Source organism: Pinus tabuliformis, chromosome 5_1, assembly GCF_031772625.1.
Source record: "Pinus tabuliformis cultivar Carrire ecotype Pingquan chromosome 5_1, CPIR1, whole genome shotgun sequence".
NCBI classification, from domain to species: Eukaryota; Viridiplantae; Streptophyta; class Pinopsida; order Pinales; family Pinaceae; genus Pinus; species Pinus tabuliformis.
In genome coordinates, this window is record NC_142305.1 from 398,179,911 (window position 1) to 398,205,269 (window position 25,359).

At 37.6% G+C, this 25,359-nt stretch overlaps 2 protein-coding genes across 2 annotated transcripts; both read left to right on the top strand.

The window, feature by feature from the left end:
• Positions 1 to 6,352: 6,352 nt before the first annotated feature.
• LOC149165150 (putative receptor protein kinase ZmPK1) lies at positions 6,353 to 9,340 on the top strand. The gene has a single exon (XM_089432252.1). It carries the CDS (start codon positions 6,617 to 6,619, stop codon positions 9,128 to 9,130), a length of 2,514 nt encoding a protein of 837 aa, XP_089288378.1. The 5' UTR covers positions 6,353 to 6,616; the 3' UTR covers positions 9,131 to 9,340.
• Positions 9,341 to 11,290: 1,950 nt separating this feature from the next.
• Positions 11,291 to 13,298, top strand: LOC149165151 (putative receptor protein kinase ZmPK1). The gene is made up of 5 exons (XM_089429722.1): positions 11,291 to 11,358; positions 11,491 to 11,815; positions 12,027 to 12,226; positions 12,321 to 13,105; positions 13,198 to 13,298. Exons 1-5 carry the CDS (start codon positions 11,291 to 11,293, stop codon positions 13,296 to 13,298), a joined length of 1,479 nt encoding a protein of 492 aa, XP_089285848.1.
• Positions 13,299 to 25,359: the final 12,061 nt, after the last annotated feature.

A 25,359-nucleotide genomic window follows, 5' to 3' on the forward strand; every position in this document is an offset into this window, starting at 1 on the left:
TATCCCTGTTTTGAGTCTATTTTCTTTATTAAATATTTTTGGCCTTCCCCAACGATTTAACACTATATGCCCAATTTTCCACGATTCCCATGATATCGGCATTCATCGATGATTTTGAAGTTGCGCTTGTGTGCACCCCTTTGTGTCTATGATTGTCGATCTGCGATATCGGTGTTCAACATCACGAACTGCTGATAAATCATAAGCCTGTGCTCAGGACCCCACTCATAGTCGATTTGCGATAAGACTGGACCCGCCAATATGCGATTTGCAATATCAACGATCAGCTGATTGATGATCTTACTGCCCTCCTTTGTTGTTGCTGGAAGCTCCGATTGCGATTTGCGATGAGCCTTTTCCTTTGGCCTATTTCTCCTTGTTTTATAGCTTTCCAAGGGTAACCTCAACATGCCTTATCTTCTAATCTAGGAGTCCATTTTTTGTCTTCCATATACTGTTGGAAAGCTTATCATGATCACTATGCAATGGAGAGGGACTAATTAAGCTCCGAGAGCTTCTGTGGCTTGGAAAATGGCTTCAAACTTCATTTCTTTTCTGCACTTTGGGCAACTAATAACTTTATAAAGTAGTGAGTGACAACACCATGTATGCCACACCATACCATGCAAATGTTATCTAACAACAATACCATGCACTAACCCAATGGTTGGCTTAGTGCATGGTGGATAATACTCACCAAAAAGAATAACTCTATTTGTATTCCACTTATTATCTTAGTACATGGTGGATAATACTCGCCAAAAAGAACAACTCTATTCGTATTCCACTCATCTATCACATTGCTAGCACAAGGTCCAAGAAAATATCAACCTCATTTGTATTGCACAAATATAAAACGCCTTGATCCACTGAAACTAACTATCGATGTCCCCAGAATGTCCAAAAGTCAAGAAGGTGAAATTTTACGCAGTATACTATGTTATGTTTTGGAGTTTTTTAACATATTTTGTGCTTAATTTTGTTGGAAATCTGGTAAATATTTGTTAAAATTGCAAATTTGAGTTGTGTATTCTACACAATTTAAGTGTCGAAGAGGTTTTTCAAAGTGCTAGATCCATTTATGTAATTAAAAAAATGTTTTAAATAACCAAAGATCACAATCTTATCTGCAATTGCATCACCTATTTTTTTTTCAAACGAGACAAATACTTTAAATTAAAAACCTGGATTATGCGGTTATAATCGTTTACATCAAAAAATTAAAACTTGCTTCAGTCATTTCAACTTCTTCTATGTTCTAGTATATCCAAAAAAGGACTTTATTTCCCCGACGAGCCATGTCGACTATAATATTGCACTGATATTTCCCATATGACTAGTAGAACTGACCTAAAATATAAACATACTTGCAATACATAAAAAGGAACTAACCAATATTTGACGACATGACTTCCTCCTTGGTGCATTAGTTTCCTTTGCTCGTTCCTACTCCTTTGTCACCAACGCCCAAATTTCCTTGTTACTGGGTAAGGACAGGATCAGGGAGCTTGACGATGTCTTCTTGCACCTCAGTAAACATGAGGTTACTAATCAACTCCAAATTGGAGGAGAGGAGGTATGATTACTTCCTGACGGATTTTTGCTCCAATGATGCCTCCACACTCTCAAATTTAGGGTTGATACAATCTGCATTGGTCGTGCGGTATTTCTCCAACAAATCCACTTGATGCGTGAGGAGGTCGAGCCTTCCCTTCAGTAATTTAAATAGAAAATTGACCGCCCTCTTCCACCAAGTCGTGTCATCTTCTGAAAGTTGCCCTCCTTGCGAAGCCATCATCAATTCACGCTAAAAGGAATAATTGCTAAACTCATACTCAAACGATTAAACTAAAAGATGCTATTGTTGGAGACAGAGTCTCCTTATATAGGGTGTCATCTCGAATTTCACACTTGCATTCAACTCTCACCATTAATGCATACAAACTTTCAATCTTCATTCCCATCAAATATATGTCCTTCCAGAGAGGTCTGTTAAACCATCCATGTAGCCAATTCGATGTAACACGAGGTGAATTATGCCTCCATCTCTTTTCCATTAAATCACTTGAATGAATTTCATTCCTCCCAAGCAGGTAAACTAACCACGTGTCCACGGACCCTCTATGCAGAGATATGTATCTCGCCAAGGCTCTTGATGTCTTGCCTCGGGACTCTAGAATCCTACCAAGTGGGTACTCATCCCATTCCATAACCCACCTACCCTGCATGTGATCCCTTACTCTATTCATCACGTGTCTGTCAGCGCCATCATTGATGGTCATGCGCTCCATCTAAACCAACATAATTCTATGGTATGGAAATTAGGCCCTTGTCCTATCCATTTATTTCACATGTACTTTCCCCCAACAACGCACCACGATTCACCATATCGTCAGCCTACCAATTGAGTTGGAGGAGGATGCGGAATAGGGACAACACTTCAAATATCTACATATGGTGATTGATCCTTTTTACTAGAGAGGTGCTTGGGAGATCAAAATTTAGATTAAGAGCTAAAAACATCCGATTTACCAACAAGGAGTCCCCTATGAAACACAATTTATTAAATATTTTATTGTTTTGCGCAAACAAATCTCCTCAATAAACAAATTTCCACAAACTAGTCCATATTAAATATTTTATTATTTTGAACAAACTAATTTACACAAGAAACAAATTTCCACAAACTAATCCACAATGCAGAGACGTGTCTTTGTTTTCTTTACTAAAATTTCTAAATGGTATCGACAATATGAAAATTCTATACACACGTCTTTGTTTTATTTACTACGAATTTCTAAATGATATCGAAAATATGAAAATATTGACAGGAAGAATTAATTAAGTTTTGAAATCTGCATGGGCACTAATACAACCTCTGAAAACATGGACGTCGACGCGTGCTACAACACAATACTGGAAGTGCTCTCATCCGGTGTCATCCTTTGAAGAAGAAGCGACAAAAATTCTAGGTAATGCTATAATTCATAAGTCTCCTTCCAATGGTTGTGTATCCCTTACCCAACATCCTATTTCCTTAGCATAACCATCCTCAACAGATGGTGTTGATGAGGCTTTGGATTCCTGTAGGTATAGTATTAACAATTTAATTATCTAGCCAAAATTTACATCATGACCTATTGATCAATCTGATGATCCTCCTCCTCCCTCTTTGGAGGCCAATACTTTGGGCGACTCCTATCATTCTAAACAACCACATCCATTATGGGGTGTCACTCTCCCCCCTCAAGATGATGATCCTTCCCTCTTAATTTCATCTCTCAGGAATTCGATCGGGAGTAACATATAATTTCTTATGCACAACGTTGATATGGACTTAGTTCTTATTACTAGTAATAAGGATTGGGATATTAATCTATCTCCTATCATTAGCCCCAATTCGACTAAGAATATTTCTACCCGCAAGAAATCATGGAGGGGTAAATGTCATCGACATTCCAAATCTTCGAAAGCCAGATCTCTGAAATTCCCATTTGGGAGTGATGATGCGTTATGTGAGGTTCCCATCATCGAGTCAGTATCTAAATGGGACCTTAGAGTGCACAAGCCCATTTCTACAGTTTCATCAAGAATTTCCTCTCTCTTAATATCCACGAGCTAGGGGACACCTCCAAAAAAGATCCCTCCATCATCTTATTATATTTTTTCGGTCTAAGATTGTTTTCATACAAGAGACGATGGCTTCCATGGAATATCTCAGGCAATACTTTCAATCCATAGGGCCTGGGTGGTGTTTGGCGATGATTGAACCTTGTGGCATGTTGGGTGGCCTCGTTGCTATGTGGGATTCTCCTGGTTTATTTGAAGAGCATATAATTTTTTTGTAGGCATTTTATTATCTAGGTATATGCGTAGTTTCAAATCCAGCATCAATTTTCTCAACATTTATGATCCATATCGAAACATGAAGAAGTTTTGGTCATAATAGATTCATGTGGGATTCTGAAAGTTGGTTCTCTAATTATGGCAGGTGACTATAATTTGACTATGTATAGGGAGGAGACATTGGGGTCAAAGGGTCGCTTAGATTCTTTGGGTTCCTTCTTTCGAGAGCTATTTTACACAATCATTTAGTGGATATAAAACTGCTACCATTTTCTCCTACTTGGACAAATGACAGGGTGGTTGGGGACTATATTGGCAAGATATTGGATAGATTCTTGATGCATGAGAATATTTTGGAATCCTTTGGTAATGCCAGGTCTTTGATCTCACATGAAAGGTTATTAGATCATTCGCCCATTATTCTGCAGTACAGGGTAGAATCACCATGGACAAACATTCCATTCAAGTTCAATAGGACATGGCTGGATGACTTGCGTTTTTATGACCTAGTTCGGGACTCGTGGTAATCTCTTGGGTCTATAAAAAAGTCGATTGGCCATGTACCCGATTATGGAAAAGTTGTGGGTTCTCAAGAAAATTGTTATTTCATGGGAAAAACAGAAAAAGATTTGTATGAAACAGGATCTAGCGGACATTGATAAGGAAATTTCCTATATTCACAATACTTTGAATCTTGATTGTCCGGACCAGTCGATGATTGATTTATTGAAATAATTGGAACTCAAAAAAATGAATGTCTTAAAGATTCAAGAATATACTTAACGGTTAATAAATTTTAAAGTGTGAAAATTAATGTTCACCGTTTCGTTTGAATTGGATTAATCGAACTTCCTTAATTTTTTATTTTTTTTATTTTTTTATTTTTAAGAGTAAAATTAAGTTATATATTAAAATATTGATGTATAATATTTTTAAGTTGAAAGAGATGTTTACTTTACAATTGGGTTTTTAGAATTTTAATTTAATTATCAATAATTATTAAGTTTAATAATAAAATTTAGTTTTCATAAAATATTTTTAATAATATACACAAATCAAATGTTGAAATTGATTTCCAAAATAGTTGTGGTTTTTCTCTCTCTCAATTAAATTGATTAATTAAAAAAGTTATATGAAACTTTAATGTCTAATTAATAAGTCATGACCCATGATATTGTAATCCATTAAAAATTTCTATAGTAAAATAAGATTAATCTTCATGTATAACAATTTAGTTTCAGAATGAGATTGTCTTTCGGATTAATCACATTATTGACATTTGGTCTAAGTTTTGAACCAACTAATGTGGTCATCCATATTAGTTGGTTCTAAACTTAGACCAAATCTCAATAATGTGATTAATCCAAAAGACAATCTCATTATCAATGTGGATCACAAAAATTTTAGATCTAACAATTTAATTTCATGTTTTTTCAAATGTATATATGTTTAACTTATATATTGTTTTTACTATACAAATTAATAAAATTGATTTATTTTTTAAAAAATTAATTTTTATTTTTAGATAGTTAATAGTAATATTTCTATATTTATTAATTGTTGAGTTTTTTCAGTGTTATTCATTCAATGTTAGGAGAGATAGGTCTCATCCTCAAACCTATTAACTCTTGGATCTTCTCGGCTAGGACCAAATGTTGATTTACTTCATGCTTTGTATCTTTTATAGGACACCTTGTCACCCTTTGTCTTTGTATAAACATCATTGTATTCTCAACAGTGCTTTTGATTTACTTTATGGTCATTAGTTGGACATAAATATAATTATCTTATCTTATCAATAATTATTTAATAAATAGTAAGAAATTAATCTTTGTAAAATATCTAAAATATTTTTAATAATAATTAAAAATAAATAATTAAGATTTATCTCAAATATAATTATAATTTTTTAAAATTAACTACAATATTTTAATTCTATTTTTATCTATAATATATATATATATATATAAATAATATATTTATTTATTGTTATTTTATTATATAATTTTTTTAATCAAATATACATTTAATTTATATATTAAATTTTTTAACTAATATAATAATAATATTTTTTATAATAATAATAATATAATTTAGTTGAGTTGATCATACGGCTTTTTAAAATGTATCTTGAAAATAAAAATAAGATCATGCTTATTGATACTTTATGGTGCGCTCGTTCTTATTAATATTAAAAACTTAAAAACTTATCGATAGAAATCATCCACGTCATCGACAAACATTTTCGTGATTCAGTATCCGGGTAGGCCCACCCAAACTTCTTCATTCTTCCGCTGTACAACTTTGACTTCACGATTTCTTGTCCAATTAAGATGCCGTGTGTAATACTACAGTGAGAACAATGCTACTTGTAATAGGCTCAGCGAATCTTCTTCCGCTCATGGATGTCATGCTTCATGCTTCCGCTGTACAACTTTGACTTCACGATTTCATCCGCCCGCCATTATTCTTGTCCAATTAAGATGCCGTGCGTAATACTAGAGTAAGAACAATGCTACTTTGCTAGTTGTTAAATGTAAAGGATGACGCCTTTGGTACTCAGAAACTGCAGAAATCTTCTGCTCTGAATGGGTTTGAAGATGTCACGACCTTCTTGAGACTCAGATGATCAACAGCAACACAGGTGCCCAATTCATTAGGGTAAGTCTGCCGACCTGCCTAATTCATTAGGGTTTCAGACATTCTGCAGCAGCCAGGATAACAGTCGCCCTCCTCTGTTTCGAGCAGATTGGGGTTCAACCTGGCCATAATGGAAGCGCCAGAGGGAATCTGCTGGCGTTTGTTCTGTACCCAGCTCACATGTTTGTTTCTCCTCTTCAGTTGCAGACTTGTTTCTGGAATTCCCAATTTCAACAATCAGTGCACCACTAAAAAAGATCGGTTGAGCCTGGGTTCTTCACTCACTTCTGAACAGAACACAACTTGCCTGATTTCTCCTCATGAAACTTTCTCTGCTGGATTTTATGGAGTGGGCAACAATGCTTATGCTTTTGCCATATGGTATACTCACACACCCGACCGAACAGTGGCTTGGGTGGCTAACAGAGAAGTACCTGTCAACGGAAGGCAGTCACGTCTTTACCTGCAGAAAGATGGAAACCTCGCTCTGTGGGATGCAGATGGTAGCGCTCTGTGGAGTACCAACACCAGTAACAAGAATGTCAAAGAGCTTGTTCTTCTAGAAACAGGAAATCTGGTGTTACGCAGCTCTTCAGGAGATCAGATTCTGTGGGAAAGCTTCCAGTATCCAACCGATACTCTTCTTCCATTCCAGTCCCTCAATAATAATGCAGGGCAGTTAATATCCAGAAAAGGGAATACCACGTTTAACAGAGGCTACTATCGCCTGTATTTTGATAGCGACAACATTCTTCGACTAATTTTCGAGGGATCAGGCATATCAAGCAACTACTGGCCTACACCTTACTTGCCAAACTTTCAGAACGGCAGAACCCCATACAATAGCAGCCGCCAAGCGGTGTTTAACAGCCTAGGTAGTTTCCTGTCAAGCGATGACTTTACCTTTAACGCCTCAGATTATGGAGAAGGCCCCAAGAGAAGATTAACTCTGGACATGGATGGAAACCTCAGACTCTACAGCTTGGTGAAAGAGACAGGTACATGGAATATTGTTTGGATGTCTTTTCCTGATCAATGTTCTGTTCATGGCTTCTGTGGTATCAACGGTCTCTGCATATACACCCCTGTTCCCAGATGTATCTGCCCCCCGGGTTTTCACAGGAATGATTCGACCGATTGGTTCCAGGGTTGCCAGCGCAATAAACCACTGAACTCGTCCAGTCTAAAGCTTGTTTATCTTCCACATACAGATTATTATGGCTATGATCTAAGTTACTATCAAACTGGGACCACATTTGAAAACTGCAAATTTCTGTGCATGAATGACAGCAAATGTGAAGCTTTTGCCTACAGATTGGATGGCACCGGAGCTTGTTACCCTAAGGCTTTACTTGCCAATGGATTTCGATCTCCTGGTACTTTGAACCACATGTATATCAAAGTTTCCAGCAATGATTTTTCTGTTTCTAATTCTACCAGTGCAGCTCAGCCATTAAACTGTTCGGCTTTGACTACCACTGTGACAGAGACAGGGCAATACAAGAAGCATAAGACAGGCAGCGTTGTCAAATATACGCTAGGGTTTGCAATTGCATTTGGTGTTGCAGAGCTGGTCTGCATAATACTTGGATGGCGGTATATGTTTATAGAATATAGAGTTCCTGGCTATGATCGTCTAGGTTACTCAGTGATTCCTGGTGGGTTCAAGAAATTCAGCTTTGCAGAGTTGAAGAAAGCAACGGATAACTTCACGGTAAAACTGGGGGAAGGAGGGTTTGGGACTGTGTACAAAGGGGTGCTTCCAGATGGTGAGGTGGTAGCGGTGAAGCAACTGGAAGGAGTATCGCAAGGTCATGAGCAATTCTGGGCAGAAGTCAGTATGATTGGGAAAGTCCATCACATGAATTTTGTTCGTATGTTTGGCTTCTGTGCAGAAAGAAATCACAGGCTGCTGGTTTATGAGTACGTTGAAAATGGGTCTCTGGACAAGTATCTGTTCACAGAAAGCAATGATAGAGTTTTGGGTTGGAAAGAAAGATTTGGGATTGCAGTGGGCACGGGCAAGGGGTTAGCCTACCTCCACGAAGAATGTTTGGAATGGATTCTGCACTGTGACATCAAACCCCAAAACATACTTCTGGACATGAAATTTTGTCCCAAGGTTTCTGACTTTGGGTTAGCAAAGCTGGTAGACAGAGATCAAGCATTCTCCTTCTCCACAATTAGAGGCACGCGGGGTTACTTAGCACCAGAGTGGGCGATGAATCTGCCAATCACGGCCAAGGTGGATGTTTATAGCTTCGGGATTGTTTTGTTAGAGATAGTGACTGGACGAAGCTCGTTATCCAGTTCAACAGTCCAAAATTGTGGACATTTGGTGCAGTGGGTGTCTGCAATGATGAGGGAAGGGAGAGGGATTGAGGAAGTAGTGGATCCCAAGTTGCATGGAAATTTTGATTCGGAAGAGGTGGAGAGAGTCCTGAAAACAGCACTGCTCTGTGTGCAGCAAGAAAAGGATGTGAGACCTTCCATGAGCCGGGTCGTCGAAATGCTTTCTCAACAGGACGTCTTCACACCAACAAATTCCATGTTGCCTAGCGACCCAGCCAGTTCATTTCGAATTTTCTCTTCCTCAATAGAGGGTCAATCCTCTTCCTCCTCATTTTATGAAGTGACAGCCTAGCAACAGAGCATTCCATTTCTCGCACACACATGCATGTGTATTTCCATAAATGCTGTTGTAATGTAACCTGATTAGATCTATCCTGTATCCAGATTTAATAAGTGCTAAGAGGTATAAATCTTGGTACGAGATAGATTCTAGTTTAGTTTAAGATGAATGTATAGTGTTTTTATTTTTCGAAATGTTAATATATATGGTTATTTAATTTAATTGTCTGCTTTAAAATGTGTGTATTTATTTTTTTTAATAAAACATTATGTTAATGATAATTTCTCTTCCATACCGTCTTGTAAAGCATCTCACTATGTATTTTTCCATTCACTATTTTCAATAGAATAGAAAGTATTTTTCTACTCACTATTCTCAATGCAAGAGTGTTTTTTCACATATACATAAGTATGTTATTTTCCATCCTTTCAATGTATGTCATTTTCCATCCTTTCATTGTTGTAATAAGAATATTCTAATTGAAAAAAAAAAAAAAAAAATCAAATCGTAAGTATGTTATTTTACATCCTTTCATTGTTTTAATAAGAATATTCTAATTGAAAAATAAAATAACAAAAACAAATTGTAATACTTAAGTAGCACTCAAGGCCATTGCTCTGTTCAATGGACTAATATTAACACTTTCAATGAATCTCTAATCATAATTGCTAATAATTTTTCAAGTTTATCATATTAAATTTAAAAATTAATCTTATTACATAGTTTTTGTCATTACTATTGTATTGAAATTTTTTGGTGTGTGAAATACGCTTTATAAGAAAATTTTAATTACTTCTTCTCAATCCAAAAGCAATGCAAAAACTGAACCAGGGTGAGGAGAATAACACATAACACTCCTCATAATTACTAAAGATAAACTTGGTTGCATCTATCCTATAGAACTTGATGAGTTTTATTCAAATTACATTGTCACAGAATTTGAACATGAACTTGTATGTTGACAATGTAATTTGAACATGAACTTGTGTGTTTTCAATGTATTTGGGAGTTTTAGCTCAAGGGTTCTTTCTTGAGCATGCCCTTATTCTTGCCCAATTAAGATGCCCTGTCTAATACTAGAGTAAGAAAAATTCTAATTTGATAGTTGTTAAATGTAAAGGATGACGCCTTTGGTACTCAGAAACTGCAAAAATCTTCTGCTCTGAATGGCTTTGAAGATATCACGACCTTCTGGAGATTCAGATTATCAACAGCAAGACAAGTTCCTAATTCATTAGGATTTCAGACATTTTGCAGCAGCTAGGATAACAGTCCCCTTCCTCTGGTTTGAGCAGATTGGGGTTCAGCTTGACCATAATGGAAGACACAGAGTGAATCTGCCGGCATTTGTTCTGTAACCAGCTCACATGTCTCACTTGGGTCAATCCTCCAAGAGGGTTGTGTCCAAAGATGACTTTCTATGCTGAGCACTTCTTGCAGTTGAGAGACAGGCTCATTGTTCAATCCCAATATATGTTTCACCACTGGTTGCATGTTCTTTGCATTTCTCTAGGCCGGTTCAGAATAGGTTCTCATAGACTTTGGCTAGAGACAGAGTAGGCTAGTTCAAAGTAGGCTCTCATAGACTTCGGGTAGAGACGGACCACCAGGTGGATAGACTAGACAGACTCTGTTAGGTATGTCATTTACAGGAAGTGGAGACCGAGCTGCACTTCATTCTTGGATGCCCTCTCTAGTACGAGATCAGAGGAAGGTTTCATTGCTTGTTCAGAGATTCTCAGACCCTTGCCGACTTTTTCCGGTAACAAGATCAGAGATGTTTGGCCCTATATATGCAGGAGGCTCTTAGGTTCCGAGCACATATTCTTCAACGTCCCATCAGACCAGACCCCACACAGAGGATCACAACATTTTTCAGGGTACTACCTTCAGACAAGGGCACCAAGAGATCGATTGATACCAGTACGTATCCAGACTCCAAATCAGTGAGGATTTGTGGGACCTCGCCCTACCACATGAGATCTCAGCAGCAGTTCGGTCTCAGATCCGTTCCTGGGAGACGAACTAGGTCATCCAGCATTCAGCAGCGTGTAAACCCCCCCAGTAAACGATTTAGTGGACACTCTGCGCTTTCCATCCGTGCCTCATTGGGCCAACAGACTTTGTTGAGTTTCTTCAGTGTTATTCGTTCAGCCTTAGATGTTAGGAGAGATGTGTCTGAACCTATTAGCTCCTGAATCTTCTCTGCTAGGGCCAGATGTTGATTTAATTCATGCATTGTATCTTTTATAGGAGACTGTTTGGTTCTCCCGCTTTGTATATACATTAGTGTACTCAACAGTCCCTTTGACCTACTTTGTGGTTATTAGTTGGACATAAAAATTATTATCTTATCTTATCTTCACTTGCAGGCTTGTTTCTGGAATTCCCAATTTCAACAATCAGTGCACCACTAAAAGAGATCGGCTGAGCCTGGGCTTTTCACTCACCCCTGAACAGAACACAACTTGCCTGGCTTCTCCTAATGAAACTTTCTCTGCTGTATTTTATGGAGTGGGCAACAATGCTTATGCTTTTGCCATATGGTACACTCAGACACCCGACCGAACAGTGGCTTGGGTAGCCAACAGCGTAGTACGTAAATCAACGGAAGGCATTCCTGTCTTTATCTGCAGAAAGATGGAAACCTCGCTCTCTGGGATGCAGATGGTAGCGTTCCGTGGAGTACCATCACCGGTAACAAGAATGTCAAAAAGCTTGTTCTTCTAGAAACAGGTAATCTAGTGTTACACAGCTCTTCAGGTGATCAGTTTCTGTGGGAAAGCTCCCGGTATCCAACCGATACTCTTCTTCCATTCCAGTTCCTCAATAATAATACAGGGCAGTTAATATACAGAAAAGGGAAATCCACGTTTAACAGAGGCTACTATCGTCTGTATTTTGATAGCGACAACGTTATTGGACTAATTTTCGAGGGATGAGTCATATCAAGCAACTGCTGGCCAACTCCTCGCCTGGGAACTTTCAGAACTGCAGAAACCCATACAATAGTAGCCACCGAGCGGAGTTTAACAACCTCGGTAGTTTCCAGTCAAGCGACGACTTTACCTTGAAGGCCTCGGATTATGGAGAAGTTCCCAAGAGAAGGTTAACTCTGGACATGGATGGAAACCTCAGACTATACAGCTTGGTGGAAGAGAAAGGTACACGAAATATTGTTTGAATGGCTATTCCTGATCAGTGTTCTGTTTGTGGCCTCTGTGGTATCAACGGTCTTTGCATATACACCCCTGTTCCCCGCTGTATCTGTCCCCTCTGGTTTTCACAGGAATGATTCCGCAGATTGGTTCCAAGGTTGCGAGTGCAATAAACAACTGAAACAACTGAGCTCGTCCAGTCCAAAGCTTGTTTATCTTCCACATACAGGTTATTATGGCTATGATCTAAGTTACTATCAAACTGAGACCACGTTTGAAAACTGCAAATTTCTGTGCATGAATGACAGCAAATGTGAAGCTTTTGCATATAGATTGGATGGCACCGGAGCTTGTTACCCTAAGGCTTTTCTTGGCAATGGATTTCGATCTACTGGTGTTTTGAACCACATGTATATCAAAGTTTCTAACAATGATTTTTCTGTTTCTAATTCTACCAGTGCATCTCAGCCATTAAATTGTTCGGCTTTGACTACCACTATGACAGAGACAGGCCAATACAAGAAGCAAAAGAGAAGCAGCGTTGTGAAATATACGCTAGGGTTTGCAATTTCATTTGGTGTTGCAGAACTGGTCTGCATAATACTTGGATGGCTGTATATGTTTATAGAATATAGAGTTTCTCGCTATGATCTTCTAGGTTACTCAGTGATTCCTGGGGGGTTCAAGAAGTTCAGCTTTGCAGAGTTGAAGAAAGCGACCGATAAGTTCAGGGTAAAACTGGGGGAAGGAGGGTTTGGGACTGTGTACAAAGGGGTGCTTCCAGCTGGTGAGGTGGTAGCGGCGAAGCAACTGGAAGGAGTATCCCAAGGTCATGATCAGTTCTGGGCAGAAATGACTCAATGAATATGATTGGGAAAGTCCATCAAATGAATTTGGTTCGTATGGTTGACTTCTGTGCAGAACGAAATCAGAGGCTGCTGGTTTCTGAGTACGTTGAAAACGGATTTCTGGATAAGTATCTGTTCGCAGAAAACGATGATAAAGTTTTGGGTGGGAAATAATGATTTGGGATTGCAGTGGTCACTCGCATGGGGTTAGTCTACCTCCATGAAGAGTGTTTGGAATGGATTCTGCACTGTAACATCAAACCCCAGAACATATTTCTGGACATGAAATTTTGTCCCAAGGTTTCTGATTTTGGGTTAGCAAAGCTCGTAGACAGAGATCAGGCATTCTCCTCCACAATTCGAGGGGCCCAGGGGTTACTTATCACCAGAGTGGGGGATGAATCGGCCAATCACAGCCAAGGTGGATGTTTATAGCTTCGGGATTGTTTTGTTAGAGACGGTGACGGGACCAAACTCGTTATCAGTTTAACAGTCCAAAATTATGGACAGTTGGTACAGTGGGTGTCTGTAATGACGAAGGAAGGGGGAAGCGATTTACGAAGTAGGGGATCCCAAGTTGCATGGAGATTTTGATGTGGATGAGGTCGAGAGAGCCCTGAAAACAGCACTGCTCTTTGTGCAGGAAGAAAAGGATAAGAGACCTTCCATCAGCCGGGTCGTCGAAAAGCTTTCTCAACAGGACGTCTTTACACCAACAAATTCCATGTTGCCCAGCGACTCAGCCAGTTCATTTCGAATTTTCTCTTCCTTGCTCATTTTATGCAGTAGATAGTTAACAGCCTAGCGACAGATGATTCCATTTCTCGCACACACATGCATGTATATTTCCATAAATACTATTGTAATACTACCTGCTTAGATCTATCCTCTATCCAGATTTAATCTTGATGCTGAATAACTTCTAGTTTCTATATTCATCTCAAACTAGATTGTTGTTTATTTTTTTTATTTAATTTAGTTTTGTGTTATTTAAGATGGAGTGTATTTATATTTTCTTAATTTTTTAATAAAACATATTTGCATGATAATTTATGGAACTTCTCTTCCATACGGTCTTGTAGAGCAGCTCACTACTATTAATGTAAAAAATAAAAGCAAGTTATAATATTCAATACCATTATGTGTTTACTTGATTAATATTAAAATTTTCAATGAATTGTTAATTATAATTATTAATAATTTTTCATTAATTTAATGAAGTTTATTATATTGAAATTTTTTGGTTTGTGAAATATACTTTATACGAAATAGTTAGACATTTCTCCTCAATCTGAGGGTGGTGCAAGAATTGAAATCTTGGTGAGGAGGATGACACATAACACTTTTCATAATTGCTAGAGATAAACTCGGTTGGCAAATCTATCATATGGAACTTAATGTCTTAATGAGTTCTATTCAAATAAACTTAGTTGGCAAATCTATCATATGGAACTTAATGTCTTAATGAGTTTTATTCAAATTACATTGTCACCGAATTTGCACATAAACCTGTACAAGTTGACAAATTTTAAGTGCCCTTAATGTACTTGGGGCTATTAGCTCAAGGGTTCTTTCTTGATTAATTAATTATTATTCTTTAATATAATGAAAATGTTGTGGGGAAAACCCAAGAGATGCCTCTCAAAGTTCATGTATGTCATCCCTAGTAAACCCACCCATATTTAGACTAGGCGGCCTCTCAAGGTTCATGTATGTCATCCCTAGTAAACCCACCCATGTTGAGACTAGTCTACCTAACCCAAATGTGTTTGAACTAAGCACCCCTAATTATGAATCTAACCAAATTCTTAGTATAATTGAAGACAATCTTTTCACTTAACTTCGTAAGGCTCATTCTTATTATTAATAATGAAAAAAAACTAATTGCATAGTATAATCATATTTTTGTTTGAAATAATCATAACAATTAATTATCACACTTTTTGTTGCAAAAATTATCAATTTGAGAGTATCAAGATGAAAAATGAAGGGGCAGCGATGTAAAATGTGATAGAGTATTGGAGTTTGCATCACAATGCAAAAAGACTAATGCAAAACCCTAACAAGTGGAAAAATATGTCACATAAATAGCGCCTTTGAGTCACACTATCTTTGCAAATTTTGGAAATAAAAAGAAAAGACAAGGTTGCTTTCACTTCATTTTTTCATGATTTTGTGAGGTGGAGCTTGTTGGATTTGAGGGAGGTCTATGGTGCATTCCATAGTAATAGTGAAGGGAGATTTGAAGGTCCTTCACTAGATCTATTAGATTTCATAAAAAATGATCTAATACTATTTCTCGTTGTCCCCAGTTTTTAAAATTTTGTAGAACTCATTTGAGACTTCTTATGCGAGTGGATGTAATTTGGGAATAATGTGGAGGTGTTTGGGATTGAAGATTTAGAATGCATTTTGCCATAGGGTTTAATAAATGAAATCCAAAATTATAAAACAAAACAAGGGTATTAAGGCATAGAGATATCTTCCTCTTCCTCTACTTTGCTCTCCCTATCTTTCCTTCATCTTCCTCTACTTTTCTCTCTCCTATCTCTCCTTCCTCTTCCTTTTATTCTTGTTATTCTATATCTTCCTCTTCTTATTCTTCTTATTCTCTCTTTTCCCCTCCTTCCTTCTCTTTCCCTTTCCTTTTTTTGTACATCCTTCTTCTTGTTCATCTTTTTCTACCTCCCCCGCTTCCTTTTCTTCCCCTTTTCCTTTTCCCTTTTCTCTTTTCCATCTCCCTCTGCTTTCTCATTATCTTTCCTTTCTCTTAACCTCATGCTTCTTCTCCCTCTCACTTTTTATCTTTCTCTTTCCTTTACTTATGCTCACCTCCTCTTTTTCTTCTTCCTATTTTATATTCTTCATCTCCCTTTACATTTTCTTTACCCTCTTCCACTCCCTCATTGGTTGTTACCATGAATTCAAGTTGGGATCTAAATTCACACCACCACAAAAGTCATATGTAGGTTGACCTATATGAAGCACCATGAGTTGCCACCACAAGCCACTCAATCCTTGGGTCCCTCAAATCAACCGAATTGACTTCTGCCACCATTGAAACACACAAATCGTTGTGGGAGCTATCAAATTTTACATATTTGTTGCCTAATATCTAGCCCTCATTGAATTAAATCTAATCAAGTCACTTGATTCATAAAAATATCAGATTGAACCATTAAAAAGGAGGAGTCAATACCTAGCCTTAAAATCTTCTGCAATATCATATGTCATAAAGGAGCCACCATGAGGGTGTTTCCTTAATAAATTACATCCCCTGCTCCCCCTTAACTCCTCTCTCTCCCTTGCACCCCCTCCTTGTCCCTTTTGCTTCACCCCCATCGTCACCCCCACCCCCCTCTTTAGTCTCTTGCCCCGTCCCTCCCCTCAACACCATACTCCCCCCTCGCCCATTCCCTTCACAATCAATCCCTACCCCTCCTCTCAACACCCCCTTCTTCCTCTCTCATTCCTTTCGCAATTAATACCCACACCATCAAACACTCCCCCTCTTTTGAACTAGCAAGAACATAGTGCATTCATATGATGATAGGAGCAAAATCATAGGGAAAACCAATCATGGCAGTGGGTTACATGGTGAGCAGGACACATACAAACATAGGGGAAAGTATACATAATGAGGTAGAGGCATCCATATCTACAAACCCCATTCTCCTAGCTACCCAAGTTTGCAAGTTTACTAAACTATTAGAACTACATATGAAAGGGAGCACTCTTTCATCCAAAGTTTCAAAGGCGGAATCCAAGAACCTACCTCTCAATCATTTTCTAAATGAAAACCAAGTGCAAGATACCCTACAATGACTAAACGACACCCTACATGTAGAAATTATGTATATATAAAATAGAAAAGAATAAATCTAAAACCAACAAACCACTTTGAAATTGGAAACAAAGATACATATAAATTCTTAGGTGCAGGTCATTAGGGATAAGGAGAGGATCTCCCCACCCCTATTATTGTAGTTTGTGAAAATTTCATTTATTGCAGTAATTTGACACTATTATCCTAATTGTTCATTTAATTTAACAATTTATTTGCACATACGAACAACGAAAAAATCTCTACTGCAAATTTCGCCATAAAAATACTACGAAAAATAAACTACTAGAAACTGAGAAATTCTAGCACTCACAAAAAAAGTTAACATGATTGTTTTTGAACAATTGTCCCCGAAAAAACCCAACTTTGGAAAACTAGTGCAACAAATGAGGGTTTTATTATTATTCTTCAACAACAATTCTCAGTACAATAATTTAGATGCTCTACTAGCAATCTAAGTTGAGGAAAAATACTGGAAAAACTATTGTGAGAATTTTCTCTCACCCATCAACTAAATTTTGTCCCCAAAATTGCCTCCCTAGCCACATGCAGATCCTTTAGCGTCAAGCTTTGTGCAGTGCTTGCGCAAAACCCCTAGGAATTTCGGCCTTCCTCTCACTGCCTCTCCTGGAACTAGAATACTTCCTTCAAAAATGTTGCTGATCTCCTCTACCATTGGCTACTCACCTTTTAGCTCTATTTTCTCTGTTGAGTCTCTGCTACTGAGAAAATCGCACTGCCTAGGCAACTGAGTATCTGCATTGGTGTGTTCTCCATCACCAAATCAATCCCTTCTTATATCTACTTGTTGGGACTCCAACGACCAAGATTAAATCTTAATCAATGGCTCAGATCAATTATGGATCAATCTGTGTGATTTTCTAGAGAATTCTCGCCTTGACTTAATTGATTTTGATTAATTAACCATTTTTTCTAAGTTTAAACTTCGAAAATATTACAAAATTCGTTAATAATCTAATTAAGCCATCTCTAAGTGGAATTTTCAGAAACGATTTCTGGGTTTTGGAGATCTCATGTATTCTAGCCTTTCCAACAAATTTCGTGGCTAGAACACATCCGATGCTACATAAATTAACACTCCCTCTTAGCGATGACCGTGTTCTTCTCTAGTGCTGCACGTTCTGCCACAACACCTTGTTTCTGTATCACCTCCTGTCACACTGCTGATGTATGGCCATACTGCTCACCAACCACTACACAACTATGATGTTGCATCTGTGCTGCTGCTGACATTGCATACTGTTGCCAGCACTGCATCTTCCCTGCAACTCCCTCTCATTTGTTGTTGCTGCAACTGCAACTACTGCAACTCAAAAGCATCTGGAATAATTTGTCCCTGATACTGAAACAATTTTTCCACCATAGCCATTTGTTCTTTGAAATAGACGAACTTAGCTCTCTCTAGAGTTTTTGAGTATATCTGCAACTTGCTCTTATGTGGGAACGTATTGTAGCTGGACCACTCCACACTGTACACAATTTCTGATTAAATGAATCTAGAATATCTATGTGTTTCAACTTGTCATGAAACACTAGATTCTCAGAGAGCTTAATGTAACTCGTATTATCACAGTAGACATTGGTTGCCTCCATCCTATGCTTGAACAAGCTTAATAGCAGCTTATGAATCCATATAGCTTCGCACGTGGCCGTGCTTTTTGCCCTCAGTGCTACTAACTTCTGCTTCTTGTTACACCAAGAAACCATCCCTAATCCAATGTTGAAGCAATACCTAGAGGTACTTTTCATGTCCATTGAACTGCCTGCCCAATCTGCATCTATGAATCCACATAGTCTAACATCATCCCCTCGGGTATATCTCAACCCATACTTGACAGTATCACGCACATACCTCAAAATATGCCTTGCTACTACCCAATATACCCTTTTCGGTTCTACCATACACTGACAGAGGGTATTGACTATGAAGAAAATATCTAGCCTAGTGTTGACCAGATACATGAGAGAACTGATAAGTTGTCTACACATGGTGGGGTCGACATCCTTATCATTTAATGTATCTATATTCTTCCAGTTAGTGATCATGGGTGTAGACATGTGTTTGCAATCCTGCATCTTGAATCTCTTCAAAATGTTTGTAGTGTATCTTTCCTGCCCTAGGAAGATCTCCCCATCCTTCTGCCACACTTCCAATCCAAGGAAATAGTGCATCAACCCCAAATCCTTCATATCAAACTATGTTGCGAGGTTCCTCTTTCAATCCTCTATGAGCCCTGATGATCCTATCAAGAAGAGATTAACCACATACAATACTAGGATGAGTGGTTCACCCTCTACCATCAAATAGTAAAGGTTGGGATTTGCGTTACTCTTGATGAATCCCATCTACTGAAAGTAGCTCTCGACCTGACCATACCATGCCCTAGAAGCCTGCTTGAGCCCATATAAAGCTTTCTTCAATATGCAAAAATGAGTGCACCTCTCATGAGTTTTGAAGCCCTCCAGTTGTTCAATGTACACCTCTTCCTCTATCACCTCGTTCAAGAATGTTTTCTTGACGTACATCTGGTGAATATCCCATCGCATCTGAGTTGCTAGGGATATAATTGATTGAATAGAAGTATATCTGGCAACTGGAGCGAAGGTTTCCTCATAATCTATCCCTTCTTTCTGTTCATACCCCATTGTCACAAACCTAGCCTTGTACTTCTCCACATTGCCATCTGCGACCCACTTGATCTTGTAGATCCATCGAGAAGCTACAACTGACCTATCCTCAGGCCTCAACACCACCTCCCAAACATCATTCGTCATGATAGAGTTTTATTCTTCAACCATGGCATCTACCCATACTTGATGTTGCGTGGCTTCCTGAAAGCTGGAAGGTTTTGCAACCTAAGCTACCAATGCTTGATATTTGTCAGGTTGTCTGCACTCTTTGTTGCTCATCCTAGGAGCTCCAACAAACTCCTTTGCATCTCTCAATGTCTGAGGAACCTCTCTGCTGGCTCGACCAGTAGTCGTGGGAGGTTCTACCAACTTTTCCTCATCCTACCCCTGCTGCTCCGTTTCCTGAGATCTCACTAGATTTCTTGCTCCTGAGGAATTGCTAGTATTGGTTATTGTATTGGATCCCTATGACTATCCCACCAGTGGTCCCAAAGGCTGCCCCTGTGGCTATCCTTGTTGTTGGACCAATGGAGCTTCAACTGGTTGAATCTGATCGCCTGCAGGCATCTCACGGTATCTCTTGAAAGCTAGATCTTCCATGAAATTTATGTCTCGTCTTACTACAATCTTCCTATTGTTAGGAATGTAGATCCTATATGCCTTGGAGGTCTCGTTATACCCAACGAGAAACCCCTTCTCTATAGTCTAATAAAATTTGGTACACTTTTCATCTGGCACGTGGCAATAAGCAATGTTTCCAAAGATCTGAAAGTGACTCACTTCTGGCTTCTTCCCTATGAAGACCCCTTCTGGTGTTTTCTTCCCCAATGCTCTATGAGGAGTCTTGTTCTAAATATACACTGTCTTGTTACATGCTTCTTCAGATCAAAACCTGGACAAATCCTAGTCATATAACATAGCTTTTGTAGCCCAAATTATGGTTATGTTTTTTCGCTCTGCTATGCCATTCTGTTGTGGATTATATCGAGTTGTCCATTATCTTTTGATTCCTTCCTTCATGCAAAAAATTGTGAAGTATTTATCAATATATTCTCCACCATTATTTGAGAAAAGCACCTTGATCTTGTTCCCTTTCACATTCTCCAAGAGAGCCTTAAACTCTCTAAAACATTAGAAGACATCATCTTTGGTCTTCAAGAAGTAGATCCAGGTTTTTTTGGAATGGTCATCAATAAAGGTGACAAAGTATTCAACGCCACTGAAAGCTTCAGTAGACATCAGGCTACAAATATCTAAATGTATAAGTCCTAACATGCCATATGCTCTGTTGTCACTTTTTGGGAATGTTTCCTTAACATACTTCCCAAGTACACATCCTTTGCACACATCATTGTGTTTCGTGCTAAGTTATGGAACCCCTGTTACTATTTCCCTGAGCATCTTGAGTGGTCCATGGTGTAAATGTCCCATTCTCCTATGCCATAACTCATTCAATTTTTTCCCATTGCTACTGTCACTGCTAATTAGTGCCATTGGAGAGTCGAGCTGCAATCTGTATAATCTGTTGCTTCTTACTCCAGCTTGAGTTTTTGAAAAACACTTTCTTCCTTACAAAGTGGATATCATATCCCTTATCCTCTAGCTGGGAAATTGAAATCAAGTTCATACCCAATCATGGCACATGCAATACAACTGTAGCACTGGCTCTTGCCCCTGACTCCCTTTGAAAATTGATGGTACCTCTCCTTATAGGAGTACACTTCATTCTGTTTTCCATCATAATCTGGAAGTCCACATGCTCCTCCTTGTACCTAGAAAAATATTCTCTAACCCCTATCATATGAGTTAATTCTCCACTGTCTATATATCAGACACCCTATGAAGTTGATCCTGACAAGCAAGCAAATTCGACCTCCAACCTAGAAGATAAATATGAAGCCTCATGAATGTCAATTCTCTCCATGGTAATACCGAAGAATTTATTTTGTTATTCTTCTTTCCACTTGACATTGATTCTGCAAATCCAAATTGCTGCAAAAACCCTTTGCGTTCAACCAAGGAATTTTCTCAACGAAAATCTAAGATGCTACTGCTCTCTCTGACTGTTGGAATCACTAACTCGGGAAATTTAACTTTTTTGCAACCCTGCAACTGAAAATCAAATTCTTGCCCCAACAATTCGGCCTATCTGTCTGAGCACTATGTTGCCTCTAAATATTTCAGTTTGTTGGTCCTTTTGAGCAGAAAAATTCTTTCCTCTGCTTCTAAGCTTCCCAACTGATCACTCACACTCCGATACCATTTGAAAATTTCATCTATCTCAGTAACTTGATATTATTCTCCTAATTGTTAATTTAATTTAACAATTTGTTTGCACATACGAACAACGAATAAAATACTGCGGAAAATAAAATACTGGAAACTGAGAAATTCTAGCACTCACACAAAAATGTAACATGGCTTTTTTTGGACAATTGTCCCCGGAAAAACCCAACTTGGAAAAACTAGTGTAGTAGATGAGGGTTTTGTTATTATTCTTCAACAAAAATTTTGAGTACAATAATTTAGATGCTGTACTAGAAATCTAATATGAGGAAAAATTATGGCAAAATTATTGTGAGAATTTTCTCTCACCCCACAGCTAATTTTTGTCCCCGAAACTGCCTCCCTAGCCACACGCAGATCCTTGAGCGTCAACCTCTACACAGTTCTTGCGCAAAACCTTTGGGAATTTCAACCTTCCCTCTCACTGCCTCTTTTGTAATTGTAATACTTCCTTCGGAAATGTTGTTGACCTCCTCTAGCATCTGCTACTCACCCTCTAGCTCTATCTTCTCTATCGAGTCTCTGCCACTGAGAAAATCGAACTACTTGGGAAACTAAGTATTTGGTGTGTTCTCCATCACCACATTGATCCCTTCTTATATCTACTTGTTGGGACTCCAATGGTCAATATTAAATCTTAATCAATGGATCAAATCAATTCTGTATCGATCTGTGTGACATTAGGGGAATTTTGAGATCTAAAATGGGCCTCCTAAGGAAATTATAAAATAATAGTGGAAATAATAAAATAAAATTAGATTACATCATCAAATTTTAGAGGGAAAAAGAAAAAAAAAACTACTTTTTCAACTCGTATTTTCAACTTATATCCCTATAGGTTTACCCAAATTTCAAGCGGGAACACTCATTGGATGCATAATTTGATTCCTCATCCAAATAGTACCTATGTTGCATACTTTCGATAGACCCTGCTACTTCAAAAATGAGAAATACATGAAAAATATGCAACATGGGGTACTCCTTGGTTGAGGAATTAAATATTGCATCGAATGACTATTCTTGCTCGAAATTCGAGTAAAACCTTGGGGCGATAAGTTGAAAAAGTAGTTTTATTATTTTATTATTTTTTAATCTTTCTACTTTTTTACCCCAAAAATGGCGAATCATCCCCCATGGTTAGCATCATCATGTTGAATCTTATTGGTTCTTATAAAGTTTATTTTGGTTGTACATTTTTCTTAGGAGGCCCATTTTAGACCTCAAAAGTTTTCTAATAGTTTCTAGAGAATTTTCACCTTGAGTTAATTAATTCTAATTAATTAACCAGTTTTCCTAAGTTTAGACTTAGGAAATATTAAAAATTGGTTAATAATTTAATTAAGTCATCTCTAGGTGGAATTCCATAAACGATTTCTGGGTTTTAGAGATCTAATGTATTCTAGATTTTCCACCAAATTTTGTGGCTAGGACACATTCGATGCTACATAACTAACATATTTTAGGAAGTCATTTAGGCTAAGCTAATGGAAGAGCGTAGTAGGAGGGTTGAAGAATTGAACTTCAAGGTTAGGATGGTTTCCTCGCCCTATCCATGCCTAGGTGCCACACAAGTTGACACCAAGTTCCCCTAAGATATCATTGAGGTTCCTAACCTTACTATTGAGAGACCTTAGTTTGGATCTAATTCTATACTTTTCATACAATTCAAGCTAGCAAGCGACTAACTCTAAAATCTTTATGCCAAGAGTAAATTGCTCTCCCTCTCTCGTAGGATATTCTTAGATGAGGATCTCATTAGATCCCAAGTTCCATAGCTAAAACACTCCTAGGATATGTTCAAAGCATCATGAGAAGCAAGAAAATGGGCAACCATTGGAGACATCAAGGTCATACTTCAAGATATCGCCCCTCCTGGGTATTCTCAAGTTGGATTTTCTAAATGATGATTCTATTGGGGGAGGCAACAAGGCTTGAGTATTTCAAGAGGATGCTAGAATGAGAATTGATCCTTTTGGTCCTCTCCAAGCATGACCTCTAATGCTCTCAGTGCATTTGACATCTTATTTATCACAGTGACCCATGTGAGCCTTGTTTAGCATGTCCCAAACATAGCAAGTTATCGTTTCATTACAAAATACTAGATTTTTAGTAGGTGTAAAAGGTTTAAGCAGAGTGGCCTACTAGGCTAGGGTATCCATCTGAGATAGTGTTTGTCTAGTTTCTTCAAGCAATTTTTCTAGGTTCATGTGGATTCGAGCTAGTAGGTTCCCCCTCATCAAAGACATTTATGTTCCAATTTTCTACTCCCCCCTATTTCATCTCCATTTGTTATCCAAAATGACTCAAAAGAAGACCCCTATGTGGACCTATACATTGGCATAATTCAATATTCAGTGATAGGGAAATTCATCTTATTGGGTGAATTTGATGATTAAGATCCATAAGGTATTGATCCTAAATAACCTCCCTTACTTCCTAGATTTTCACTTTTTTACTTGCCAACTTCATACGGGAGGGATAAATTGAGTGGATTATGTCTTGTCCAATAAAGTTCAACTACCTGTTATCCACCACTTCTAGATGACTACTATCACCTTAGCTACCCATAACCTCCTTTCTTTCTTAACACGGACATCATTCTAGATCCATCAAATTGAAATAAAATCCATGATTTGTTATGAATTCATGTTAAACGTACCAAAGAGAAGACAATCGAATTGAAGCATTGACTATTCCATGGTATTGATATTAACAAAATTGATAAATACAAAGATATTGATATAACAAAGTATGTGAATCTGTGTCAAAAATAACGTAAATTTATTGAGTATCGAGAGATAAAATTTATTTAATTGTAAATTGTTATGAAGAAATGGTTATCAATATTTGTATATAAATATCATATTTATAGTACTTTTATTTATATGTAATTCTAAATTTATGTTTTTCTTTTCATATATATATATATATTTTGTAACTTTGGTGGAACTACATCTTCATCATGCCCAATATATCACCCTGATCAGGGCAAGGAATTGAACCAATGATTTCACATCAAGGAGTGTCTTGATAGAGCACCTAATCACTGTCTATCCAAGACCCCATGGACAATTAATATATATTATTATTATTATTTATTATAAATATATATTATCTAAAATCAATATATAAATGTTGCCAATAGGAAAATGGAACATATTTTAATCATATTTAGAGCAAACATCTCTAACAAAGTTATCAATCAAACAAGAACTGTGAACTCAAAACGATAACTCTACCTAAAAAATCCCAAAAAGACATGAAAAAACAACCATAAATGAAAAGTGTTGTTGTTGCATCAACATTATTTTATTTTATTTCTTTTTTTATTCTTATTTATTTATTTTATTTTGGGGTAAATTTTAAACATTTTTTAAAAATGACAGTAAAAGCCATTTGTTTGTGCAAAAATCACATTGAAAATGAAAAAAGTTGATGCTGGAAATTTTTATT

Excerpts from the sequence above, each read along its gene's own strand:
- LOC149165151 (XM_089429722.1), top strand. The coding sequence starts at position 11,291 with ATGTGTCTGAACCTATTAGCTCCTGAATCTTCTCTGCTAGGGCCAGAT. Across the intron at positions 11,359-11,490 it reads GTTGATTTAATTCATGCATT|GCTTGTTTCTGGAATTCCCA; the intron begins GTATCTTTTATA and ends CTTCACTTGCAG. Across the intron at positions 11,816-12,026 it reads TCCGTGGAGTACCATCACCG|CGACAACGTTATTGGACTAA; the intron begins GTAACAAGAATG and ends GTATTTTGATAG.
- LOC149165150 (XM_089432252.1), top strand. The coding sequence starts at position 6,617 with ATGGAAGCGCCAGAGGGAATCTGCTGGCGTTTGTTCTGTACCCAGCTC.